Source organism: Rhododendron vialii, chromosome 1a, assembly GCF_030253575.1.
Source record: "Rhododendron vialii isolate Sample 1 chromosome 1a, ASM3025357v1".
NCBI lineage: Eukaryota > Viridiplantae > Streptophyta > Magnoliopsida > Ericales > Ericaceae > Rhododendron > Rhododendron vialii.
Genome location: NC_080557.1, coordinates 44175607 through 44199517, shown reverse-complemented (window position 1 = coordinate 44199517; position 23911 = coordinate 44175607). Strand labels below are relative to the sequence as shown.

The window sequence follows — 23911 nt, the reverse complement described above, 5'->3', positions numbered from 1 at the left end:
CCAGGTGTTGGTTCATTACAATTGCTCGGATACGGCGTTAAAAGTTGTTGGCTCATTTATTGCTGCGCTTTACCTACACTTGAGTACCGGTTTCGTCTTTTTTTTTTTTTGGTTACGGAATACTATTTCATTGAACGTTATGGATTAATCGTTTGAGGAGAAATTAAAAAAAATACTCCTTCCGTTGCAATTTAATTATTCCTCATTTTATTTTAACCGGCTAAAAAATGAGTTATATCTTTAAATTTGTAATGGATTTTATATCGGATATGGATCTTGTTTGATAGATCTTGATTAGTTCTATAATACTCCCTCCGTCCCTAAATAAGTGTTCGGGCCGCAAAACTAGGCTTTATAAAATATGCATATTTTTTATTAAAAAATTTAATTTTTTTTCACAATCTAATAAAACTCATTGTTATCTATTGATTTGTGAAAAAAATTAATTTTTTTAACGAAACAAATGCTTCTTTTTTAAGGCCTAGTTTTGCGCACCGGACACTTATTTAGGGACGGAGGGAGTACAATATTTTCGAAATCACATAAAAACATTACAAAATAATTAATTGAAAGTGACACGAACTCCCAAAAAGAACAATTAAATTGGGACGGAGGGAGTAAAATTTATGCCAAACAATAACATAAAAAAAAATTTCACAGAAGACTAAGACCCCGTTCCGAAAACCGAAATAAGTACTTAGGAGTATTTTTTAAGAAGGCAATTTCAAGTTCAAAAATCATGTGTTTACGTAAATAAATTTCCTATCAATATGGATCTTGTTTGATAGATCTCATTGAGATTTTTTATACGGTGAAAAAAAATTGAAAAATAATTTTTCATTTATATTCTTTTTGAGTTTGAAAATGTGAAATAAGTACTTATTTTTTAAAAAGATGTTCTGGAACGGAGCCTAAGACCATGTTTCCACTAACAAATTTGGACAACAAATTATGACATTTTAGCTTATTGTTTATACTAAGCAATAAGTTATTGCTTAGTGAAAAGAACTTGACATTTGGAAACAACTTTTTTGGCCCCGTTCCGGAAACCTTCTTAAAAAATAAGTACTTATTTTAGAACTTTTCAAAGAAAAATAAGAAGGATCATTTTACAAAACCCAAATAAAAAGTTTATTTCACATTTTCAAACTCAAAAATAACGTAAATGAAAAAAAAATTCAATTTTTTTTGCACCGTATTAAAGATCTCAATGAGATCTATCAAACAAGATCCATATTGATAAGAAAATTATTTGCATAAGCACGTGATTTTTGAGCTTGAAATTACCTTCTTAAAAAATAAGGAGTTGTGCTATGAGTAATGGGCACCGAGGAGGGAAATCGTACCGACGGCCGCTTCGGGCCGTCTCCGGCCACCAGACGGCCGATCCGAGCCATCCAAAAATTCTAAAAAAAAAATCGAGGGGGCCTATGCGGGAATTAACAGCATCCGAGATGTGTAGGATGCTTGATCCGAGCACCCATATTTCTTGTATCCTACACACCTCGGATGCCGTTAATTCCCGCGTAGGTCCCCTCGGTTTTTTTTTATAGAATTTTTGGACGGCTCGGATCGGCTGTCCCATCCAGTGGCCGGAGACGGCCCGGCGCAACTGTTGGTACGATTTCCCTCCCCGGTGCCCATTGGTACCTATATAAATTTTGAAAAAATAAGTACCTTCTTCCTATTTTTGTGGAACAAACCTTATTATTGAACAAAAAATAAGTTCTTATTCACGTTCTGGAACGAGCCTTTATTGGTCACTGGAAACAACTAACGACTTGTCAACAACAAGCTTTTTCTCAAAACTTATTGTTACAGGAAACACCCCCTTAAAGAAGCTGAAAAAGTATTTTATGGTCTTTTTGTTCTTTGTTTTTTTTTTTTTTGGGATTTCTTTTTTAATTTCGGCCTGTACTTTTTATACTTTTTGATTCCTCTCCTCAAGACAAATATTGATTTAAAACAATTTGGCCAAAAATGCTAACAAAATTTACTAAACATAAAAAATACTATATTGTATTTAAAAAATAATATAATCAATTAAGGAAAAAAAACCCTCTCCCTAAAAGAGCTTGGGCTTGGCAATGGGTAATGTGAACCTTGGGTCCATTCTCCCCAAAAAGATGCTCTAAAAATGTTCAGTATATAAATGTAATTTATGAGTTTAAATTCTATCCACCTCAAGTGGTTTCCAACACCACCCTTTGTGGGCCCCGTCGTGCATATATTGCAGTAATCTGAACCGTTCATATTGTTGGACCCGCAGAGCAATTTATATCAAAAAAATTCAGGTTTTATCAGACATTGATAGATATATAAAAAATTGAAGTTTGGTTTATAAAATAGACAATAGATAAGTTTAAAGGTAAATTATCTATGACAGCCTATTTTATAAACTAAAACTTAAATTTTTGATGTACTGATCGATGTTGGATCAATCTGATTTTTTGTTCGGATGTATCATTCTACAGGGCCCTACAAAATAAATGATTCAGATTATTGCAAAAAATGCACAATGGGACCCGCTATACTAAAAACTTTTATACTATAAATAAATTATAAGTTCTACATGATTGATTTATGTGATAAATATGTTCTACACAAAGCGTCAGTTACCATTTTGAGATTTTTTTTCTCTATTTTTTATGATAAAAAGCAACGTTTATATAGAGATACGTTGCCCTAAAAGTGAAGATAAATAGGAATAGATTTATTATAAGAAATGATCTGATGGCCAAAAATTTAACAGAAATTAATCTAACGACTGTAAAAATTACTTTCACTTATATGTCTAAACATTTTTAACAGAAATCGTTGTGTTTTATAATATAGATATTGGTTGGTCGATGAGAATGAGAATCTGGCGCAAACGTCCAAGGAACAAACAGCCAACAGGATGAAAGGGAAACATATGCTAGTGTGCAAAACAGCAAACTTGAAGAATGAGACCGATTGAAAGAAACAAGGCATTTACTATTACTCTAAATTACTGTTTGAAAATTTAAAAAAAAAATCTACAGTACACACTCAAATAGGATCGTCTGTACCACTTTCCTTACAGAATATTAATTAGTAAATGTCATTGAACAGCTAGGGTTGAGCAGCTTCAGACTCAGCTCGTGTCAACTCATTTAGTAATTGAGTTGAGTTTGAGACTTTGAGTTTAAGTTTTCGGCATTCGTTTATGAATAGAACCGGCTCGACTTATTTAAACATGGAGCTGATCACTCAAATAATACAAAGCCCGGCTCGGCCGGGCCAACAACTAAAACTCTCGATAAAGCACCAATCACTAATTATCTTTCTTAGACTGCGGGATCAATTTTCTGTGCCGTTTGTGTCAATGGTAGAGGGACTATATACTGGGCAAAGTGAAGGTTACTTATGTTCAACAATTTTAAACACAAGGCAAGTCCGAGGGCAGTGGAAACTGTAGAGTTGGGCCCACCGTGCATTTAAAATTGTAATCTGAACCGTTTATCTCGTATAGTTCACAGAACAGTAAATTTCGAAAAAAAATATTAATTTGATTAAACATTGATAACTATATGAAAAATTGAACTTTGAGTTTATATGATGGACGGTTTGTTTCTGTTAATTATTTTAAAGCTAAATTGTCATGTCCATTTTATAAGCGGTCTTTCTATATTGTCAGCCCACAAAGCTGACAATAAGCACACAAGAAAACAAGAAAAACACGTATTTTGTGTACTTTTTACACATTTGTTATTGTCGGCACGAAAAGAACAATAAGGTTAGTTTTTGGCATGAGATCGACTAATGAATAATTGAGGCAACATCTAACAAATTTTACCAATAATAATTATCCTTTGGATCGCCAAATCTTTAATTACCTTTTAGTCATGCATGTTATTGGAAAACATTTTCCAATCCAAATAAACTACAGGAAATAGTACTTAACGCTATTTAAATATCAGTTATCCTATCATGTTATTCTCTTTTATTTTTTTGGTAACTTATGTTTTCTGGGTCAATTTACGTGCAATTTTTTTTTTTGGGTAAACGTTGTGCGTTAAATCGTATTTAAGATGTACTTTGCCCCATTTGAATCATCATCTAAGAAAGATAAAATTGGAATTTACAAATAAATATGTAGGCCATCAGCTACACATGAGTGATCTTGCGCTAGAGCATTCACGCATTTGATTTCATCGTCCGCGCCTCAAATGTCACCAATATGCACCTGCAATCCTTCATGAAGCTGGTAAGAGTGTCATTTTCTGTGATTGGTGGCTCCAACAATTGAATAGCAGCTAGCGAATCCAGCACAAGTTATAGATTACGCTCGATCCAGAGGAATCAATTGCACCGTCTATCAAGCTAGAGGGATCAATTGCACCGTCTATCAAGTGATTCTGGTAAAAATTCAGGACGAACTACCAATATAATTGGACCCAAGAATACTTGATGTTGCTTTTAATGTTGCCTTCAAGAAGAAAAAAAGCTACGAGAATTATGAAGTCATAGAAAAGGATAATGACAGCTGATGACTTTGCTTCTTTGAGTTTCACACAAGAGCTAGTTTTATTTCCGGGGATCCTGCACCTCTGCACTGCAAGGTTTGTAGTGCAACACGCCACTCTGAGTACCGTTCATTTTAACAATCAACGATTCAGATTTAAAATAAAACTCTTCCACTCTTCCTGTCTTCCATAGAATATATAGTTTTTTTTTTTTTTAAATCAGACCATTAAAAATACTTTAGAACTGCTTCAATATGCCTTGCAAGTCTCCAACCTTGTAGTGCACCTCTTTCACTACAGGTTTCCGATTCCCGTTGAGGATGGGTTTGAATTAAAAAGTCAAGTGACTTACTCCCTTTGTCCCAAATTCTTGGTCCCATACAGTCTTATGTGTAATTTTCAATTGCCTATATCTCTCAATGTATATTATTTTTTATGTTTTTGAAAATATTGTTTTATAGAAATAATTGAAATTTATAAACAAGATTCATATTGCATATTTTAAACAATATACATTGAAAGATATAAGCCATTGAAAATTGCACGTAAAATCGTAGAAGACCAAGAATTTGGGACGGAGGGAGTATTTTTTTGTCTCTATTCTTTTTTTTTTGCCTGTTTGTTTTACGTCAAATTTATTTGACTTATTGATTTGTTTCAACAAGAGGAAGTTGAAAAATAAAAAATTATGATCGAAACTCATATGTTTTTGAATAAAGACAAAAATAAGTCAAAAAGATAACTTTTTTTTAATTCTTATTTTTGTCTTTTTTTAAAAAAATTATGAGTTTAATTAATTTTTTATAATTTTTCAATTCCTCTCGCCAAGATGAATCAATAAGTCACAAAAATTTAACGCAAAACTAACAAATGCGATTTAAAAAAAAAAAAAACAAAAAATAATTAAGTTACTATTTAACCTTTTAAAGCCAAATCCACCCTTAGTTCAAGAGTCGAGCTTCGTGGAAGATTTGAAAAGGGGAAATCATGATTAATCGAAAGACAGTATCATTGAGAGAGGGCACTACTGCAGCTTTAGCATGGAGACATCTCTCTCTTCCTGAGGTCCACGACATGCCTAAAAAAATCGAAAATAACACTTTGGTGGACTGCTTTCTGTAAAGTCGAATTGGAGTTCTTTTTATCATAAATTTTTTTATTTTTTATTTTTTATGTAAAAGTGTGTTAGCCAAAAAGTTGTTCCACTTTACGTGGGGTAGAAAGATTTGTAATTTACACTACGCAAAAAAAGAAAAGAAAAGAAAGATTAGTAATTTGGGTTCCAGAAAAGGGAGTGGTTGGGAAATTTGTGAGGGTGGTTTGTCAAATTTCTTGGAGAGTTCCAACCTAGTAAAATCAAATGACAACAGGTGGAGTACCTTTTAGATTTTATTAACCAAGTTCGGGTGGCTTGAATGAGCGATGTGAGATAAAGTCTAACACTCACCCTCACGTGCAGTCCGAATGCACGTGGAGGTATCAGGTATGAATTGAGGAGACCAGGAGATTTGCTCAGGCGCCGAAGACTCGATCACGTGAGATGAGGCCACCTAAGACCCAACTGTGATGCCATGTTAGATTTCTTGGAAGGTTTCAACCTTAAACCAATTGGCTATAGCCTATAGGTAGAGTTGCCTCTAGATTTTATTAACCAAGCTCGGGTGACTTAGATGAGTGATGTGTAATAAAGTCTAGCAGTGGTTAAACTTATTTTTCTTATTAATTTCTTGAATTTACACACTTTTATTGCACATAAATGAAGTTTTATTTTATTTGTCCAAAAAAGGTCAAAGTCAACAGCAAAGAAAGAATGAAATGTGAGGAAAACCATTTGTACTCCGTATCTTCTGCGCACGTGCTCATGCGGTCGTTTCACTCGAAGATCATCACGAGAGAGGGGTCTTTTTTTTTTTTTTTCCAAAACGGATAACACCTGATCAAGGTTGATTTGTTACGCATGCAAGCCCAAGTTTGAACATTTTTTGAAGCTCAGCAAGTTTTACCTCGAACAACCTATTACTCGACTTGTTCTACTTATATTGTCTAAATAATTTAAGATACTCGAGATTAGTTCGTATTCGGCTTGATTAATGCTCCTTTGAAATCGGCCCACCTCATAATTAAACTATGCTCGAACATTTTGTTAAAGCTGTATTCAAATAATTAGATTAACCACCTACTTGGCTCGTTTATCACGTTTACTCCCAAGGGCATATTAAGCATGTACTACTTTGTATGGTTTTTGTGTACAAATACACAACAACAACAACAACAACAACAACAAAAAAGCAAAGAATTCAGGTAGGAGAAAAGTCAAAGAAAATAGAGTGCTGGACATTCATTGACTAGTTGGAGGGGAAGTACTCCCTCCGTCTCCATTCTCTTGTTCATTGTCCTATCTCAACCGAATAAAAAATTAATTATAATTTTTAATTGATAATATTGTTTATATGTAATATGAATCTTGTTTGATAGATTTTATTAAGCTCTTTTAAACGATATTTTCAAAATCACCTAAAAGATTATACATTGCAAAATATATTCAATTGAAAAGTGGCACGAACTTCCAAAAGTGACTAAACAATTGGGACAGAGCGAGTAATTTGATCTTGGATTTTCGCGGAATCAGAAACCCTGTAGTGCAGGGCATGTAGGGCGTATCACAGCCATCCGCTTTTTCTCGAAAAAAGTTTCGCTTGAATCCGAACCGTTGAAAACACTCACGGACGGCTAAGATTGCCCTGCAGGATCCCGGGTCCAATTTTTTGCACCCTCTTCTATCATTTGATTTAAATTTTTGCTAACATAAACCTATAAAATTTTCTCCTCAAATACGAAAATTGAATTCAGGATAATTTGATAATTTTTGTAACAAAGTTACCCTTTAGACTTTAACGTAGTAGTTTCCTAGTTTGAACTTTGATGGGATTTTGATGACAGATGACAGAGGAACTTTTCAAATAGGGTCAAACATAAAGAATTATTGAGCTTTAAAGAAGTCTCGTTGAAAGAGATTCAAAGTTTAAAATTTTGAATCTTTTATAATGTCTTGTTCTTTTTCATTTTCAAAAAGAATTTTTTTAAAAATTCCTCCTAAATTTTTTTTACTTTTAATATTTCTCTTTTTATCTCTCTCTACTTATTACTCCTACTATTTTTCAAATTTTTTTTCAAAACACAAACCAATCAAAGCATACGCAAACACTAAATATTACTCCTTCCTAGTAGTAGTAATAAATAACATAGAATAAATTAAACTTAAGGTTAAATAAACCAAAGTTTGGAGAAATCGCAACCCCCCGCCGGCACGCCTCTCTATCTAATGTGACAATGGTTTTTCAACTCTAATTCATTACTTTGAATAAATTTTACTATAAAGAATTGCGATAAGATATCTTCGTGATCTTATTCATATCTCTCCATAGATACATGACGATTTTATATCAGTACTATATTTTTCACTTTTCACATGTTTTAATAGTATATTCGAAACAAGTACTTTTAACGGTCCACGCGTTACGGTAAAAAAATTAACTTGATCGAATCAACCAAATATAATTAGTCGACTGGATTTTGTACAGTATATGTAATGCTGTCCGTGATGCATTTGAAATTGTTTTTTTGTTTTCCTTTTGCTGTCGCATTTGAAATTGTAAGCCTTTCGAAAAAGAAAAATTCTAAAATCAGCCCAATGGGCTGACAATAATGAGTGTGTGAATGTGTATTAAAGAGTATAAAAAATACATAGAAATACGTATTTTTATTGCCTTCTAGTGTGATTATGCTATGTGGTTACTTTAAACTTTAATATCATAACTCTTAAAAAAGAAAAGAAAAATCTAAAATCAGCTCACTGGGCTGACAATAAAAAGTGTGAGTGTATATTAAAAAGTGTAAAAAAAATATAAAAATATATGTTTTCCTTATTCTATTGTGTGCTTATTGTCAATCTACTGGGCTGACAATACAACGACCGAAAAAGAAAAAAAGGAAAAAAGATAGATCATCTCTCTCTCTCTCTCTACAACACTCACTCCATGGTCCCTCCGTTCATCTCTCTTGGTTTTTGTCTCAAACTCACCTTCGCCTTGCCCTTTTTCCCTTGGAAAATTATCCTTCATCTTCTTCCTTAACTGATTCTTCCTTAACAGACAGACAGGTCTCTATATGCTTAGATATTTGCGTTTTGTTACTGTATGCTGGGAATCCTTACTTCTGACGCAAACGAAGTAGCCAGTTTTCAGCGGGAATGTAGGGTTATTATTATACTTTCGGATCCGCAGACGCATTTTTTAAAGAAAATGTGGATTGGGTTTTAATTGAGGAAGTAGCTTCAATGGCGACTCCGTAGCTCAGCATTTCGACGGTTTCAAAGCAATCTATAAGGAAGGCTAAGCCGCTGGACATGGTCGGGATTTTTCAAGGTTTGCTTGCTTCAATACTGCATTTCCCTCTTTGCTAGGTTTATGAATCTGTGTTTGTTTGTGCACTTGAATGCTAAGTACAAGTTTATTTGTATGGTAGAGCATCTCCAGCACTTGGACTTTTGTTTTCTCAAATTTGTGCAAAATTTTTTACGAAAGCTTCATATGGTAAATACCTTTATTAATTGAAAAGTTGAAAATTTCAAATTTTTTTTCCTTCAAAATTTGGGTAATATTTTTTTTGAATTTTCCTTGATTTCAGTAAAATTCAATCTGGTATAGGTTTGAATCAAGGATTTGAGTGGATTTTGAGAGGTTTCTACTAGAGTGTTTTTAGAGGGCTAAAGATGGTCCATGAAGTAGTTAAAGTGTGTGTAAGCTGATTTAGGAATTATTCGAGATCCGCGTAAGTTGGCCCATGCAACCAAGATTTTTGTAAGGGTTGGGGTCCTTGGGGATGCTCTTTTATAGAGTTTTAAAGCTTTGTTTGGACAGATCTGAACTAGGGACATTTTCCGCCCATATTGTTCTTAACAGCTCAATTGATAGGAATGAAAGGATTAAAAGATGATTCTGAATTGATGTTTAGGGAATTGATTTTCTTAGACTAGTGTCTGGAAAAATGTTGGTTTGTAGGAGTTAGATAGGATATAGAGGTTGAAGTAATACAGAGAATTCTATCATGCAATTTGCACTTCTTGATTGCTTTTGCATAATGCAACTATCCCACTATGGTTGTTGTTCAACTGCTTGAACCAATCCGAAATTTAAGATGCATCTTGAAGTTTTGATTCGGTAAAATTGTCTATCCTCTATAGATATTAATGGTTCGGGATGTAAGAGCAATCATCTGCTGTTTTGGTTATGGAGAATTTGAATTAGTCCTTCTCTCTAGATTGAGCAGAGGGTTATTTTTATTTTTTTTTGAACAACTTCAGGATGACATGGTATTTGGTGGTTGTTTTCAGAAACTTTGTCTAATCGACGGACTTCGAAACATGTTTTCTATAATTGTTTTGAGAATAGCCTACCTGGAGAACACACATCAAAAAGTTGTTTCCAAATTTCCGAAAGTTATTTTGCTACAAATAAATATGAAAACGTCGATTTTTAAATTAAAAACAGTTAGCTTATAAGTGTTCTAAAAAAATGATTCTGAAACATCAATCGGAAACAAGGACAACTGGCACAAACCAATAAGTTATTGGTAATCAGTCTCTCAATTTTCAATAGCAATATCAGAGAATTGTGAAAGTGTCGTGTCATGTATTTCACTTAAAATTGTATGTAGAGCTGTCCTGTTTATTTTATTTCTTTCATTTCTGCGGGGGAAGGGTTTGCTTGGAAGGTGATAAGAAAAGATTTTGTGCCTTAGCCTTTTCCTTCTGAGATGCCTTTGCCTCTTGCTTTTGGGTTTGATTGCTGTCTTTTCCTTTTCAAACTTTTTTTTAAGTTAATGGATACCACGGAAAGAGAGATAAAATGTGCTGCCTTATCTTAGAAAAAAGATGAGAAAATACTTCATTAAAGTAAAAGATGGTTCAGCACTCTCACTGCTTTTATTAATTCCATTTTTCAGCCCTGCCCTGCCCTGCTAATCTGACGCATGTTACACTAGTGCCCATTTCGATAGGGATTCAAATTCATATTCTACAAATAGATATATACACATACTAAATATTCTATATCCTCTTTTTTTAAGTGCAATTGTCCATCTATGAGAACCTAACTTTTTGTATATTATAGTTGTTCAGAAGCCTGGAGCTGTATAAAGTCCTAGAGGTATATGAATATACTAATTTTGTGTCATTGTTGGGCGGCTGTCTTAACGGTTTTCTGTAGTTGTCTTCCAAACGCGGACTAGTCTCTGGCATTGACTAAACTGCTAACTTAAAAGAATAAAGCTGGATATACTAGTATAATATGTTAAACAATTAAACATACATGAAACTTGGTTTTTTAAGATTCTATTTTCTGTTTCCATTGTGTGGCTAATGTGAAGCAGACTGATATGCATTAACTAAGATATCAACAGCTATAGATCTTTGGCAAGTATGACCATATTTTGATGGCGTAGTCCCTTTGAAGAGAAAGCTGATTTTTTCACATTTACATTCATAAGAGGTTGCTTGTATAAAAATGTTTCCAGTTCTGCCCTCCTTGAAATCCGTACTAGAGCATTGTCAGGAACCTTTGTGGTTTTACTTCTGATTCTGGACATTAAGAGGTTGTTATTGCTACAATTCATGCTTGTGAGAGAATAAGTAGAAGCTAATTTTTCATTTCCTCAAGATCAATACTAATTTATTCCTTTTCTATTCGAGTATCTCATTTTGTTTTATGTTAGTCACTGAACCAGGAAAAAAGCAAGGCCCACACCAAGTCCAGTCGCCAAAGCCTCGTTGTGAACAACCCCAGATGAAAATCTGCGTTGCTTTTCCTCTTCTCAGTTCCATATTCGTCATTGTTACTCTTCTTCCTTTAACTCTTGCCGACCTCAAGTCAGATAAAAAAGCTCTTCTTGCCTTTGCTGCTACTGTCCCTCATGGACGGAATTTCCACTGGAATCCTGCTAGAAATGTTTGCTTTTGGTTTGGCATCACTTGCAATTCAAATGGTACCCGTGTGATTTTCGTTCGACTTCCTGGTTGTGGACTAATGGGTCCTCTCCAAGAAAACACTCTTGGAAAGTTAGATGCCTTACAGGTTCTCAGTCTTCGTTCCAATGCTCTCAATGGAGGTATTCCTTTTGATATTTCCTCCCTCCCTTCCCTAAAGCGCTTGTTCCTTCAACATAACAACTTCTCTGCTGCTATGCCAACCTCCTTTTCTCCCGAACTTAATGTGTTGGATCTCTCGTTCAATTCCTTCACGGGCAGCATTCCGCTAACAATTCAGAATCTGACCCGGCTCACTGTATTGAACCTTCAAAACAACTCCCTTTCTGGACCCATTCCCAATGTCACCCTGCCACTCAAAACTTTGAATTTAAGCTACAATCATCTTAATGGCTCAATTCCATCTTCCCTCAAGAATTTCCCCATTTCTTCATTTGTTGGAAACTCTTTCTTATGCGGCCTGCCTCTAAATCCTTGCTCTCCTGTACTGCCTCCAACTTCTCCTTCTCCTTCTCCTTCCCCAGCAAACTTTTCTCCACCCCCATTCCCTTCAGAGTCTCGAAAGAAACTCTCTAAAGTAGCTATTATTGCCATTATAGCTGGAGGGTCTGTGGTTCTGTTACTTATTGCTCTAATCTTATTATTATGCTGTTTGAAGAAAAATGATAATGGGGCCAGCAGTGTGTTGAAAGGAAAGGCCTCTGTTGGTGGAAGGAGTGAGAAGCCCATGGATTTTGGTAGTGGGGTGCAGGAGCCTGAAAAAAACAAGCTAGTTTTCTTTGAAGGGTCGCCTTATAGTTTTGATCTTGAGGATTTATTGAGGGCTTCAGCTGAGGTACTTGGTAAGGGAAGTTATGGGACTGCCTATAAGGCTGTCTTGGAGGAGTCAACCACAGTGGTGGTAAAACGGTTGAAAGAAGTTGCAGTGGGGAAGAAGGAGTTTGAACAACAGATGGAGATTATAGGGAGCGTTGGGCAGCACCCAAATGTTCTGCCGCTCCAGGCTTATTATTACTCGAAAGATGAGAAGCTCTTGGTTTCTGATTACGTCCAGGGTGGCAACTTGTATACGCTCTTGCATGGTATGCACTTTCTCCTCTTCTTCCTTTTTCTGAACTTTATAAAATTTTATGTTTCACTTAGTGTAAGCATGGGCTGCCAAGATGATAATGCAAGTTGAGGATTGGGAGTAGTTACTCTGTAAATTAGCATCGTATCTAGCCTTAACCGTTCGAGTAAATTGATAGCAGGGACCTTACCTTATAATATGGTTTTTTGAGTTGGCTGGGTGAGAATGTAGCTCCAAGCAAGGCTTGCATTTTTTTTTTCCCGTTGCATTACAATCGGATTCCGCTTGATTGTATTTAATTGCATTAAATAATATTTCATACAATAGAATCAAATAAAAAACGGGTTTTTAAGTATAAACAGAACTTCTTTTAATTATTCAGATGCACCAACTCGACGAGTTAGGAATCACATCGGTATCTTCAACTCGTGTCCTAGCTCATCTGAGAGCTAGATTTGCTTCAACTATTTGTCTCTTGCCTTCAGATATTTTTTTATTTTTTTTTCTAGTTAACCCCTCATCACCCCTAATTGGTAATAGCACGGGATTCATCCTCAGTGATAGCTTTATTCTCCCCAACCCCCAATGCCCCCCTATAGGAAAACACTTGCATCTTTTTCTAAAGGCTGCGATTTGATCCCTCTGGTGTGGTATTCAAATGAGAACATGGTAAAGGATATAGGGATCGTACATTCAAGACATGTATTTCGTAATGCTTTGCTGGTCTATATCTTGTTACTTGTACTCCAGAGTCAGGACCCTGATACACATAAATTCTGACGTGCATATCAGAGCAAAACATTTAACTAGACTGATCGAGCTAAGACTAAATATTTTTGTGTTGGGAAGGAACAACTGCATTTGGAAACCTCAGAAGGTTGTAGGTTAGTGGAGTAGTGAAATCATCTTGCACTTTTGCATTGACACATACATAGAATTAAAATAAGATTTACCGTCAGTCTGCCTGAATCTGCAATATTACTCGGGTAAAAGTTTATTTCCCAATAATCTGTTATGCTAAATTGATCCATCCTATAAAACCACAGGAAATAGGGATGATGCCAGAAGAACTCCCCTAGATTGGGAATCAAGAGTCAAGATTTCCCTTGGGGTCGCCAAGGGAATTGCCCACATCCATTCTGTCGGCGGTCCAAAATTCAGTCATGGAAATATCAAGTCCTCAAACATCCTCCTCAACCAAGACACCAACGCTTATGTCTCCGATTTCGGCCTTTCCCCATTAATGAACTTCCTGCCCACTCCATCACGACACGCTGGTTATCGTGCTCCTGAAGTAGCTGAAACACGAAAACAAACTCACAAATCTGACGTGTACAGTTTCGGAGTCCTACTGCTTGAGATGTTGACTGGAAAACAACCGATCCAATCTCCCGCGCGCGACGACATGGTGGACCTACCTAGGTGGGTCCAGTCAGTCGTGAGGGAGGAGTGGACGGCTGAGGTTTTCGACATGGAGTTGATGAGGTACCAGAATATTGAAGAGGATATGGTGCAGATGTTGCAGATTGGGATGTCTTGTATAGCGAAGGCCCCGGATAACCGACCAAGTATGGAAGAGGTTGTTAGGATGATTGAAGAGATCCGGCTATCCGACTCGGAGAATCGGCCATCTTCAGAAGAGAACAAATCCAAGGACTCTAATGTGCAGACCCCTTGATTATCTGAGTGTTGTTCCTTTCATTCTTACCCAGTCGTCAGAATTTTTTTTCAGGTAAGCCCAGAAGCTGGAATAAGCCTACATGGTGAGTAAAGTAAGGTTTCTTCACTCCAAAGCCTACATACATGTTTGGCTTCAGACAGTGATTCTGTTCAAATTGTGTTATTTTTCTTAGCAATTTTTGGTGAATATCTATTTCACAGCCATCCTGATTTGATGATGTAAACACTTTTCCCCCCCAAAAGTTAATACCGATGCAATGCTCATTTTAAGCTGTCTTTCAAAGTTAAGCTATTGAGAAGTTTGATTGCTTAGATATTGCGCTTCAATTGCGGACTTGTAGTGTAGGACTCAAAAAACAAAACAATGACAAGCATCTATTTTCAGAGAGATTATTTCGTACTCCAGCAGCAATGCTCCTCCCTCTCACAAAATCTAGACCAAGTGCCGGCCTGCCTGCCGGGTAAATAGGTATGTCCACGGAGTGACGCAATGTCGATTGGTAGCCTCAGAGCATATACTAATTCTCGAAGAAACAGAAAGACAACCTTAGATAATCCTATGTGGTGGTGTTGATGCTAAAAGAGAATCTTGTATGATGTTATTATGATCGGCAGATACGACACGGATAAGGACACTTAACCTAAACTATTAACTATTTACCTCTTCAAAACCACAACCCGAAAATCGTTTTATTTAATCCATGATTTGAAAAGAAATAGTTTTACATCCTGCCGTTGTCTCGCATAAACTCATGTGAGTCTTTTACTCAATGGTGACCTAATTTTTTTAAAATTATATATACATGGGTAGAAATCAAATCGTAACTTCCACTACATTTTATTTGAAAACTTTTCAAACTTATATTAGAATAAAAAAAATATTATACGGTTTTACAAACTATCCAGATAGAGGTAACGTGATATTTCTAGAAAACTGGTCGAGAGAATGGACCTGAACACAATTAAAATGTGTAACAATCTTTTCTTTAATTAATTTATCATTTCATTATGATTGGCAGAATAATGTAAAATTAACAAAAGTCAAATCAGAGTTAATAAACGGATTAGTTATAGGAGAGACGCGCGTGAGTTATTTTGGAGAGGACCTAGTGGGACATTGCACTTTGGCAACAAAGACTTGGTGGGCTATAGACTTCAAAAGTAGGACCGGCCCGTCATTTTCTCTTAGTTATATTATATATATATTATCAACCGAATAGAGGATCCGAATTTGGCCCGAACCTCTTGGAGTCGGGTTGGGGGTAACGTATATATAAAGGCAGGGTTGCCGTTAATCCTACGTCAATTGCTTTACTTTATTATCTAGAACCAGGCTGGCCTGCCCTCTCTCAATGATAATCTATTATACTTGCCTCTGAATCATCTCTCTCTCTCTCTCTCTCTCTCTCTCCATCGCCAAAAATCAATCATCAGCTATCCTTGCCCTCTCTCCATCAGGTATCCTCCTCTGACCTCTCTTTTTCTCTCTCTCTATATACCTATTTTCGTTAAAGATATGCACAGCCTGTACTTTTTATTTACTGTATGCTTATATGGATTAGTTTTTTTTTTCCCCCCCCTCTGACGAGATAACGAGATCTCGGAAATTGTTGTTGACTGTTTACCTGATCATCCTCTGTTTGTGACCTACGGTTTTTGGATCGATTGGTATCGGTGTGTTTCTGCAGAGCAGTTAGTTCTACCAAGCAGAGGCGGAGCCAGAATTATTGATTAATGAAGTTAAATTTCTTGTAGTGTATAACATATTTTACCAATGTAATATATGTGTGTATGTTTGTATTAAAGCGGTATAAGATTACAAGTATTTGAATTACATTGACCAGGACATAAGCCCACAATCATACTGAGCCCAACTGAAAGTCTATTAAGGGAACAAATAATTAAACAAATAACCTAATTCAGGGAAAAAATTGTTGGGAAAAATTCGGCATATACAGAAAATCCAGAGAACAATTTCATTGATAATGTAACAATTACATAATTGAAACAAAATACAAATACAAAACAGATTGAAACAGTCGAGATAAAATGTAAGTACGAGATACAAACAAATTTCTGAACATCGAACCGAGTCCTGTGTAATACCACAGTCTCCTTAAGAAAGATTCGCCGCCTACCTTGGGTGTTGTAGGAACTTGCTTGACGTCTTCCTCCCAGGGTTGGCTCAGCTAAACCGCAAGCTGTCGGAACACCACCGTCGACCGCCTTGGCGAACTGAACGACTGTCTGCCTTTCTCTCTCAAAGAACAATTATCAGACTATCTCAGGAATGTTGTGAATTTGCTTGTGTTCCTCCAAAACGTGATGCATCAATTTATAGGCAAATGGAGATCTTCACAAATGTTGGTATTGAATGGACCCATTCAATATGAGTAACCCCCAAATGAAATCAGCCATCAATAGGAGGAATATTGCAGCCATCAAGGAGAAGAATAATGCTGCCATCAAGGTGGAGGGATTACGGGAGTTACAGCTGCACACATCAATACGTCTATTGATTGTGGTGTGTCATACAACGAACCCGGGACTGGTTGCCTTGGGAGGCCCTCCAAAAATCCCGATTTCATTCATCCGAAATTCTATAAATTTCCAACAAAAATAATTAATGTTTGCTTTAGCAAGAATTAATCTTGACCTCTCCTAAGATGGAGTGTACAAGGGTGGCCAGCTGAGCTAGCTCCAGTTGATTTACCAATGAAATATTTGAGAGCCTTATTTTTTCGAACTAGTTATGTATAGTAGTCATTGATATGGTATCACTTGGGGCTTGTTCGTTTTGGGTACTCAAAACTACTGCGCACGGTCCCCAATAAATATTTTCTATCGATCTCTCTCCCGTCATTACACTTTAAAACTTCCCTCAAAACACAAACTGAACAGGTTTTGACTTCGCCCTAATGTAACAAAATATGTATACATGCATAAGATAAGCGATGCACGTATATATATAGACATATGTGTGTTTATAACTTTATACGTGTCATTGTGTGTGGTAATTTGATGTATAAAAGACAAGAAATGGTTTCACAATATACACAGGCAAGGTATCATTCAGTCCATTCGGTTGCAAAGTTGGTTCTTCACAATTTGCATGGCCACAAATGCTATCTGTATCACATTAAGTAAAAAAGACTGGGAAAGACTTGAAATGTATGGAGCATAAGTATTTTTATTTGAATGGGGGCGCGTAGGGCAATTTGGCAGTTTTTTTTTTTTTTAAACTTTTGTGAGTGTGTCTGGGCAACATTATTAATTTGTGGGGGTTTATTTTGCAAATTAATGCTGAACCTAAAGAACCAACAATGAATCTGAAAGAGACTCATTGTTGATTTCCAAGATCTCCGGAGTGTATTGGACCTTGTTTCCTCTCATATCTCCTCCTTGTGTAGGCATTTCAGTGAGGTAGATCACATCTTTGATTGAGCTCATAGGAGTGTATTGTATTTATGGCATCGAAACGTATATCGAAGGAGCTCAAGGATTTACAGAAGGACCCTCCTACATCATGCAGTGCCGGTATATTATTTGAACAACTTGTATTATTTGGGTGTCTTCTTTTGCTGATACTCTTTGTGGTTTGTGAGGAAGTGATTTGGAGATATAACTTTCTTGTCTAATTTTCACAGGTCCTGTGGCTGAAGACATGTTCCATTGGCAAGCAACGATTATGGGACCTTCTGAGAGCCCGTACGCTGGAGGCGTGTTTCTGGTTTCTATTCACTTTCCTCCTGACTATCCTTTTAAGCCCCCTAAGGTATATTTTTTCCACTCATTTGGTGTTTTATCACATTTAGTAGTTTAGCATTTGTGCAGTTAATGCTACTTGCCTTTACATGTTTGAAGTGTAATAGGTGTTAAGGATCACCATTGTGTCTGTAATCATTTTACACTGCCGACATTATCGCCTTCGTATTGCAAGTTAAGATTTCCCATCCTAATGATCCCATTACCCTGTCTATATCATCTTTGAGACAAAGTAAGCTGCCCCTGACAAAGGAGTAAGATCCAGAGTGAAAGCCAAGCCTTGGACTGCCTGATTTCAACATTTTTGTCAACCCTGTGATTGCGATTCTGTTTCTCATTTTTGAAGTTATTGTGACAAAAGAAAGACTCTGGTATGGAAAGCATTTTGTGCATTATACTAGTAGAGAAACTGAGATTTACAAAAGAATTAAAGACCTTTTCTTTTTAAAGTAAAGAATTGCAGACCTTGTACAAAGAAAGGTTGTTTCTTCTTTTGGTTGAACAATTTTTGCCTCACATGTTTTGATGAGAAGATTGGAATTTCCTATTTCTATCAAGTGCCAGGATAATCAAAGGATATGCCCATCCCAGTTTAACACTCCAACTCTTTTGCAAGCTGTGCATTGTAGAAGGCATGCATATGTCGTGCAAATGATACTTCTACTTTATGTGGAATATATATGGGTCCAGGATGATAATGCTTGTGACATTATATGTCGCTCAATTAAAAGCTACACATATAATCTGTTCAATTTTTGTGAGATTTGAGAAGGATGATGAAGTTAATATGACAGGTGGCATTCAGGACAAAGGTCTTCCACCCAAACGTTAATAGTAATGGAAGTATTTGTCTCGATATTCTGAAAGAACAATGGAGTCCAGCATTAACCATATCCAAGGTTTGGTCCATCTACCATCTAGTATTTTGAAAATTCCATATGTTTTGTTTTCACTTCTTTATGCCATTAATAATTATAGAAACTTTAGTCATTGCATATTGTAGTACATAGCTTGAAATAGTTGCATGGGCCTCGTATGTATGAAACACCAGTATTTGCTAAATCAAACTGCAAAATCATTTTTTGCCCAGGAACTACAATATCATTGACACAAGTAGTTAGGAAGAGCACTTGGGCCCTTGCTAGTGGATGGTGAGATTAGTCCCCAAAGATTAGTAGAGGTGTGCGCAAACTGGTATGGGCACTCTAAGTTATCAAAACACTAACTGTTAAATTATGCTTACCGTCGGGCTTAGAGATGCCCATATTCCTTTAGTCTCTTAATGTTCTTCTAACAATATTTCGTTTTATGCGTCGTTTTGTTGAGTTTAGGTCCCTCAACTGACCATTGGAATGAGGAGTTAGGGTAGCATAAAGCAAAATCTGATCTATATGTGTTTGTTGGTTAGGCACCCTTCGTGTAGCTCTCGTCTACTATACACTGCATTTGACTTACACTTCAACGATTTTTGTAATGATTGTGGATAGCTTTCCCATTACCGGGGATAGACAGTCATAAGAAGGGATTAAAGGAATCCTTGCCAGTGGGGTGAGTGCTGTAGGAGCAACTCCACAATGCTCCTTCCATGTGTACGTGCATGTAAGAACCCAACCAACTAGACAGTGGTGTGGCCAGGATTATGTATCAAATGGGGGCACTATGAAACAAGAACTCCAACAATAGCCAAGCTCCGACAACAATTGGCGAGGCGACGTTGGCTTGTGTTTTGTGGCACGGCGTTATAAACAAATGGAACTTTCAGGCTTGTGTGGATAGTTATTTTTTCACCCACCTAAAGAGTAGGTGAATATTACTCAAATTTGCTTAGTCCACCCTTGGTCTTTACTTTGATAATCACAAACATTTGTTTTTCTAGGACTTGATTTTTAAATAGTTCAAGCAAAAATTAGTTAATTTGTATATCACGAAGTATTTGATCGAATAACACTTGTCTTACTTTAGAATTTTGGTTAAAATTTCACACAAAAAATTGGATGATTTGATCATGCATTTACAAATGTGCTATTAATAGGATTTTTTGGAGGAGTGATTAAAAACTTAAGGCTTATAAAATAACGGTTCAGATAATTGAAGTGGAATTCGGTATGAATCCCAAATAAAGTAGGCATTGTTCATCCTATTTTTAAGTGAGTGAACAAAACATCATTGGGTATGGAGTGTTTGTGCGAGTGAATTTGCCTAAATAATAAGTTTAATTAAAGTAAAAACAAAAACGAAAAAATCAAAAACTGCAGTGGGGGCACGTGCCCCCACTAGTCTCATATTACCTCCACCGCTGCAACTAGAGGCGAGAAAATTGGGTGTTCTAGCTCCTTCCATGTATGATCCCGACCAACTAGAGGCGGGAAAATTGGGTGTTCTAGCACGAGGTCCTGTTTGAATGCCAACTACGCTTTGGTCATGGGTCCTATTCCCTTGCTGGAGTGTGTTGGGGTATCCAACATGACACAGGTACTTCATACCCGTTGAAGAGGCCACGTAAATGGCCGCCATTTCATTCCTTTTCTAAAAGTTGATATTTATTCTGTAAGGAGAATTCTGTTAAACTGAACTTTCTGCAGGTCCTGTTGTCCATATGTTCCCTATTGACGGACCCCAACCCCGATGACCCACTCGTGCCTGAAATAGCTCACATGTACAAGACAGACAGGAACAAATATGAGGCCACTGCTCGCAGCTGGACACAAAAGTATGCCATGGGATAATGATGGTAAAATGAACCACCCTTGCTCTTCTAAAGATTATGCAACCATTGTGCTTCGGCTGATAGAATAAAAAGTGTTCGTAAGGACGTTTGTTTAACTAACCTCGTAGACTTAAAACTCTCCAAGCAAGTTGGATCCCTTAATTTGTGAATATTGATTCTTGGATATTGGAAATGAGGGCAAAGAAAAATACGCCGTAATGATGCTTCTGCTTGTTGTTTTAAAGTGAACTTCTGCTTGTTTGAAATTTTTCTGGATGCTTGTAATGATGAAACAACCGCTGTGTCTCATGAGTACTAGGCACACCTAGGTAGCAGATACTATCAACCTAGGTGAAGCCTGCCTAAGTTGGCTGGCTCATCAATTTTCGAGTACGTCTGTGAAATAATATGGGATCTACGATCGAAAGATTGAATAAGGGGTTGTTCAGATAAAGAAATAAGCCTAGCTGTCCTGCCAAAAATGAGCCAACTTAAGCTACAGTGGTTCGGCTAAAAAGGCAACCGAAAAAAGGCAAGTGAAATTACCAAAATGCCCTGCCTATTTGTCTTCCTCTGGCTTCCCAACAGCGGGGGTATTTTTGGAACACCAGGATGGGGTCCGGGGAGGGTGAGTGTGTCAGACAAAGAAAAGCAAATGCCACTTTGGGAAAGAAGCCATTAAAGCCAACCTTGAGCCTTAGAGGTTGGCGGGAAAGCCAAGTTGGCTCATTTTCGGTAGGACAGCCAGGCTTATTTCTTTATCCGAACAACCCCTAATACTTCTTGTCTCGGACTCTATGAGGAAATTATAGATTCTCTCCGATAACCCGAATTTTTCAACCCGAGTTAAGAAAGATTTCCGTAATTTTGTGTTGCGGGTAAAGTACTTGCAAGTAAAAAGGCGTACATTTATGTGGATCTCTTGAGCTTATGGGCAAAAAATGAGCATTCGGACTGTTTTTGCCACTTATGAGCAGTGTTCACAAGAGCAAGACGGGTTCCATGTCTTACAATGTTCAAGCAACATTCTTGTCGGAAGGATTTTTTAGGAGGCTCGGACACCTACGGAACATCCCTGTAGGCTCAGTTTCTTTTTATCGCGATTAGGGAAAATGACGGCTAATGACGTATTTTGATAATTAATGCCTACCGATAACAACACAAGAGAGTCTGACACCGTGTCGAAAAACAGTCATGATTCACCAGAATGCACATAGAGCTGTGTTTGGAGGTTTATGTTTCCTTTCACGGGAATGATGAGTTTTGTATACTGATTCTCCAAATGATCGCATGGATGGTCTGGAAGTTGAGGCGGTTTCGCCTTTTACAGTGATCTATGCTCGAGGGTTCAATCCCGTCCTAACGAGACCTGTTACCGGTATTGTGTCATTTGTTCTCCCTCCCTATGATATTGAAATCACACCCTTTTCAGGGTATATATCAGACTGGAATACCATTGAGTTTTCCATTCGTACGTAACAAATGCTTCGAATATGTGGTTCATTTATGCTAATCTACATGTGTGAACTTAACGGGGTGGGGGGGGGGGGGGGAAATATATCGACATGTATGGTTGGATAAGAAGAGCGCGAAACCAAAGGGCAGCTTTTGAGACACTGCAGAGTGGCTCCTGTTGTTACCTTGGTATCTGATTTTATTGGTTTAAGAGCATCCACGGCCCCGTTTGATAACAGTGATAGATGTATGGGATTCGTAAGGAGATAAGATTAAGATTGGAATTGGCAATGAGAAGGGATTGTTAATGAGAAATGATTGATAATGAGTATGTTTGTTTGAGATGAGATTATTAATATCATGTTTGTTTGAGATGGGATTAGATGATAGGATTGGATTGATAGAAGGAATTGATAATGAGAAGGAGTTGAGATTGAACTACGAATACCAAATCCCACGGGGTATTGCTAATATCCCCTATGGAGCTCACTACTCATCCCAACGAAGTAATAATCTGGTTATCAAACAGGGATTTGGGAAGCTCTTGAAATTGATAGTCCAATCCTAAGGCATAGTCCGGTTATAAAACGGGGCCGGATCGCTTCTTCTCATCTGGGGTTACAATAGCGAGCAAATGTCCAAAACTCTGAGTTCATCAGTCACGCTACGGATTTGTACCAAAATAAAATTGCTACAGTCACTAGGCTATTCCAACGAGGCACTATTCATGGTCTAAATAGTATTTTATTATTTTTTTACTCCATGAGGCACTATTCATGTCAACTGGATCTGATTTGGCTTTGATTGGAGCTCCGTTGAAGGTCTTGATTTCGTTCACCAACGGCATGGCCTTCACAGCCTTCGACGCCGGCAAAGGGTCTTCTTTGATCGATTGGTCAGACAACGGGGGGATTTCTTCGGACGAGTACATCGTTGGTATTGATCGATCGATGCCTTTGACGTCGGCAACGGGCCTTCTTTAATTGACGGCATCGTTGGGGTTTGTTTGTTGGTCTTCCGTCGTGAGAGAGAGTGTGGAATAGATTTTGTTGGTTTTGTTTTTTTAGAATAAAGAAATAATTTATTTAGCGGGATAACTTTAATATAGAGAGTCTGATGCAGTTGACATTTTAAAAGTGAGTAGCTAAAGTAATAAAATGAATTTTTAAAGCGTAATATTGTCCAAAATTTAGAAAGACCGGTGCGAATGCTCTAAATGAAAAGTTTTTGGCCAGTGCTAGTAGGTTCATATCGTTGATCTTTTGGGTCAGTTGAGGTCACTTGCGGGAAGATCCTAACCTGTGCAACTCAACCGTTAAATTAGAGTAACTGTACGTTAGTAGATTACTACGGCTCCGGGTCGTGCACAACTAAGGGTCATCATTTGGCCCGAAGGCCCGCGGCCCGCCTTAAGCCCGCCCGGCCCATAGGGTTTTTATCCGGCCTGAGCCCGTGAAACGGACGGGCCGGCCCAGTCCATAGTTTGTCATGGGCGGGCTCGGGCCTATGAATTTGTACTCGGCCCGCCCGTAGGCCGGGCCTGTGAGCCCGCCCGGTAGCCCGCCCGTGGTACCCGTCCAAAAGCCCGCCCACGGGCCCGCCCAGTAGCCCCAAATCCCACAAAATCCTTTCTTTTTTCCCTTGCCCAAGAAAATTTAAGCCCGCCCGGTGGCCCGCCCGCTTTTTGGCCCGCTAGCCCGGCAATT

General features: G+C 37.4%; 2 protein-coding genes across 5 annotated transcripts; both read left to right on the top strand.

Annotated features, from left to right (window-relative positions):
- Positions 1-8510: 8510 nt before the first annotated feature.
- LOC131319117 (probable inactive receptor kinase At5g58300) lies at positions 8511-14561 on the top strand. 4 transcript variants are annotated; one of them, XR_009197900.1, is made up of 4 exons: positions 8525-8911; positions 11259-12611; positions 13645-14354; positions 14394-14561. XR_009197900.1 is itself a non-coding variant. In XM_058349256.1 (3 exons), the coding sequence occupies exons 1-3, from the start codon at positions 8893-8895 to the stop codon at positions 14274-14276; spliced, it is 1992 nt and encodes a 663-aa protein (XP_058205239.1). In that variant the 5' UTR covers positions 8511-8892; the 3' UTR covers positions 14277-14561. The 4 variants fall into 4 exon arrangements, 3 of the variants coding, with proteins under 3 accessions (XP_058205239.1, XP_058205227.1, XP_058205249.1); XM_058349256.1 differs by having other exon boundaries at positions 8511-8911; positions 11271-12611; positions 13645-14561; XM_058349244.1 differs by having other exon boundaries at positions 8511-8911; positions 13645-14561.
- A 1003-nt stretch (positions 14562-15564) lies between these two features.
- LOC131319108 (ubiquitin-conjugating enzyme E2 10-like) lies at positions 15565-20969 on the top strand. Its single transcript, XM_058349231.1, has 5 exons — positions 15565-15736; positions 17689-17815; positions 17926-18053; positions 18838-18942; positions 20626-20969. Exons 2-5 carry the CDS (start codon positions 17746-17748, stop codon positions 20767-20769), a joined length of 447 nt encoding a protein of 148 aa, XP_058205214.1. The 5' UTR covers positions 15565-15736; positions 17689-17745; the 3' UTR covers positions 20770-20969.
- The last annotated feature ends 2942 nt before the right edge of the window (positions 20970-23911 follow it).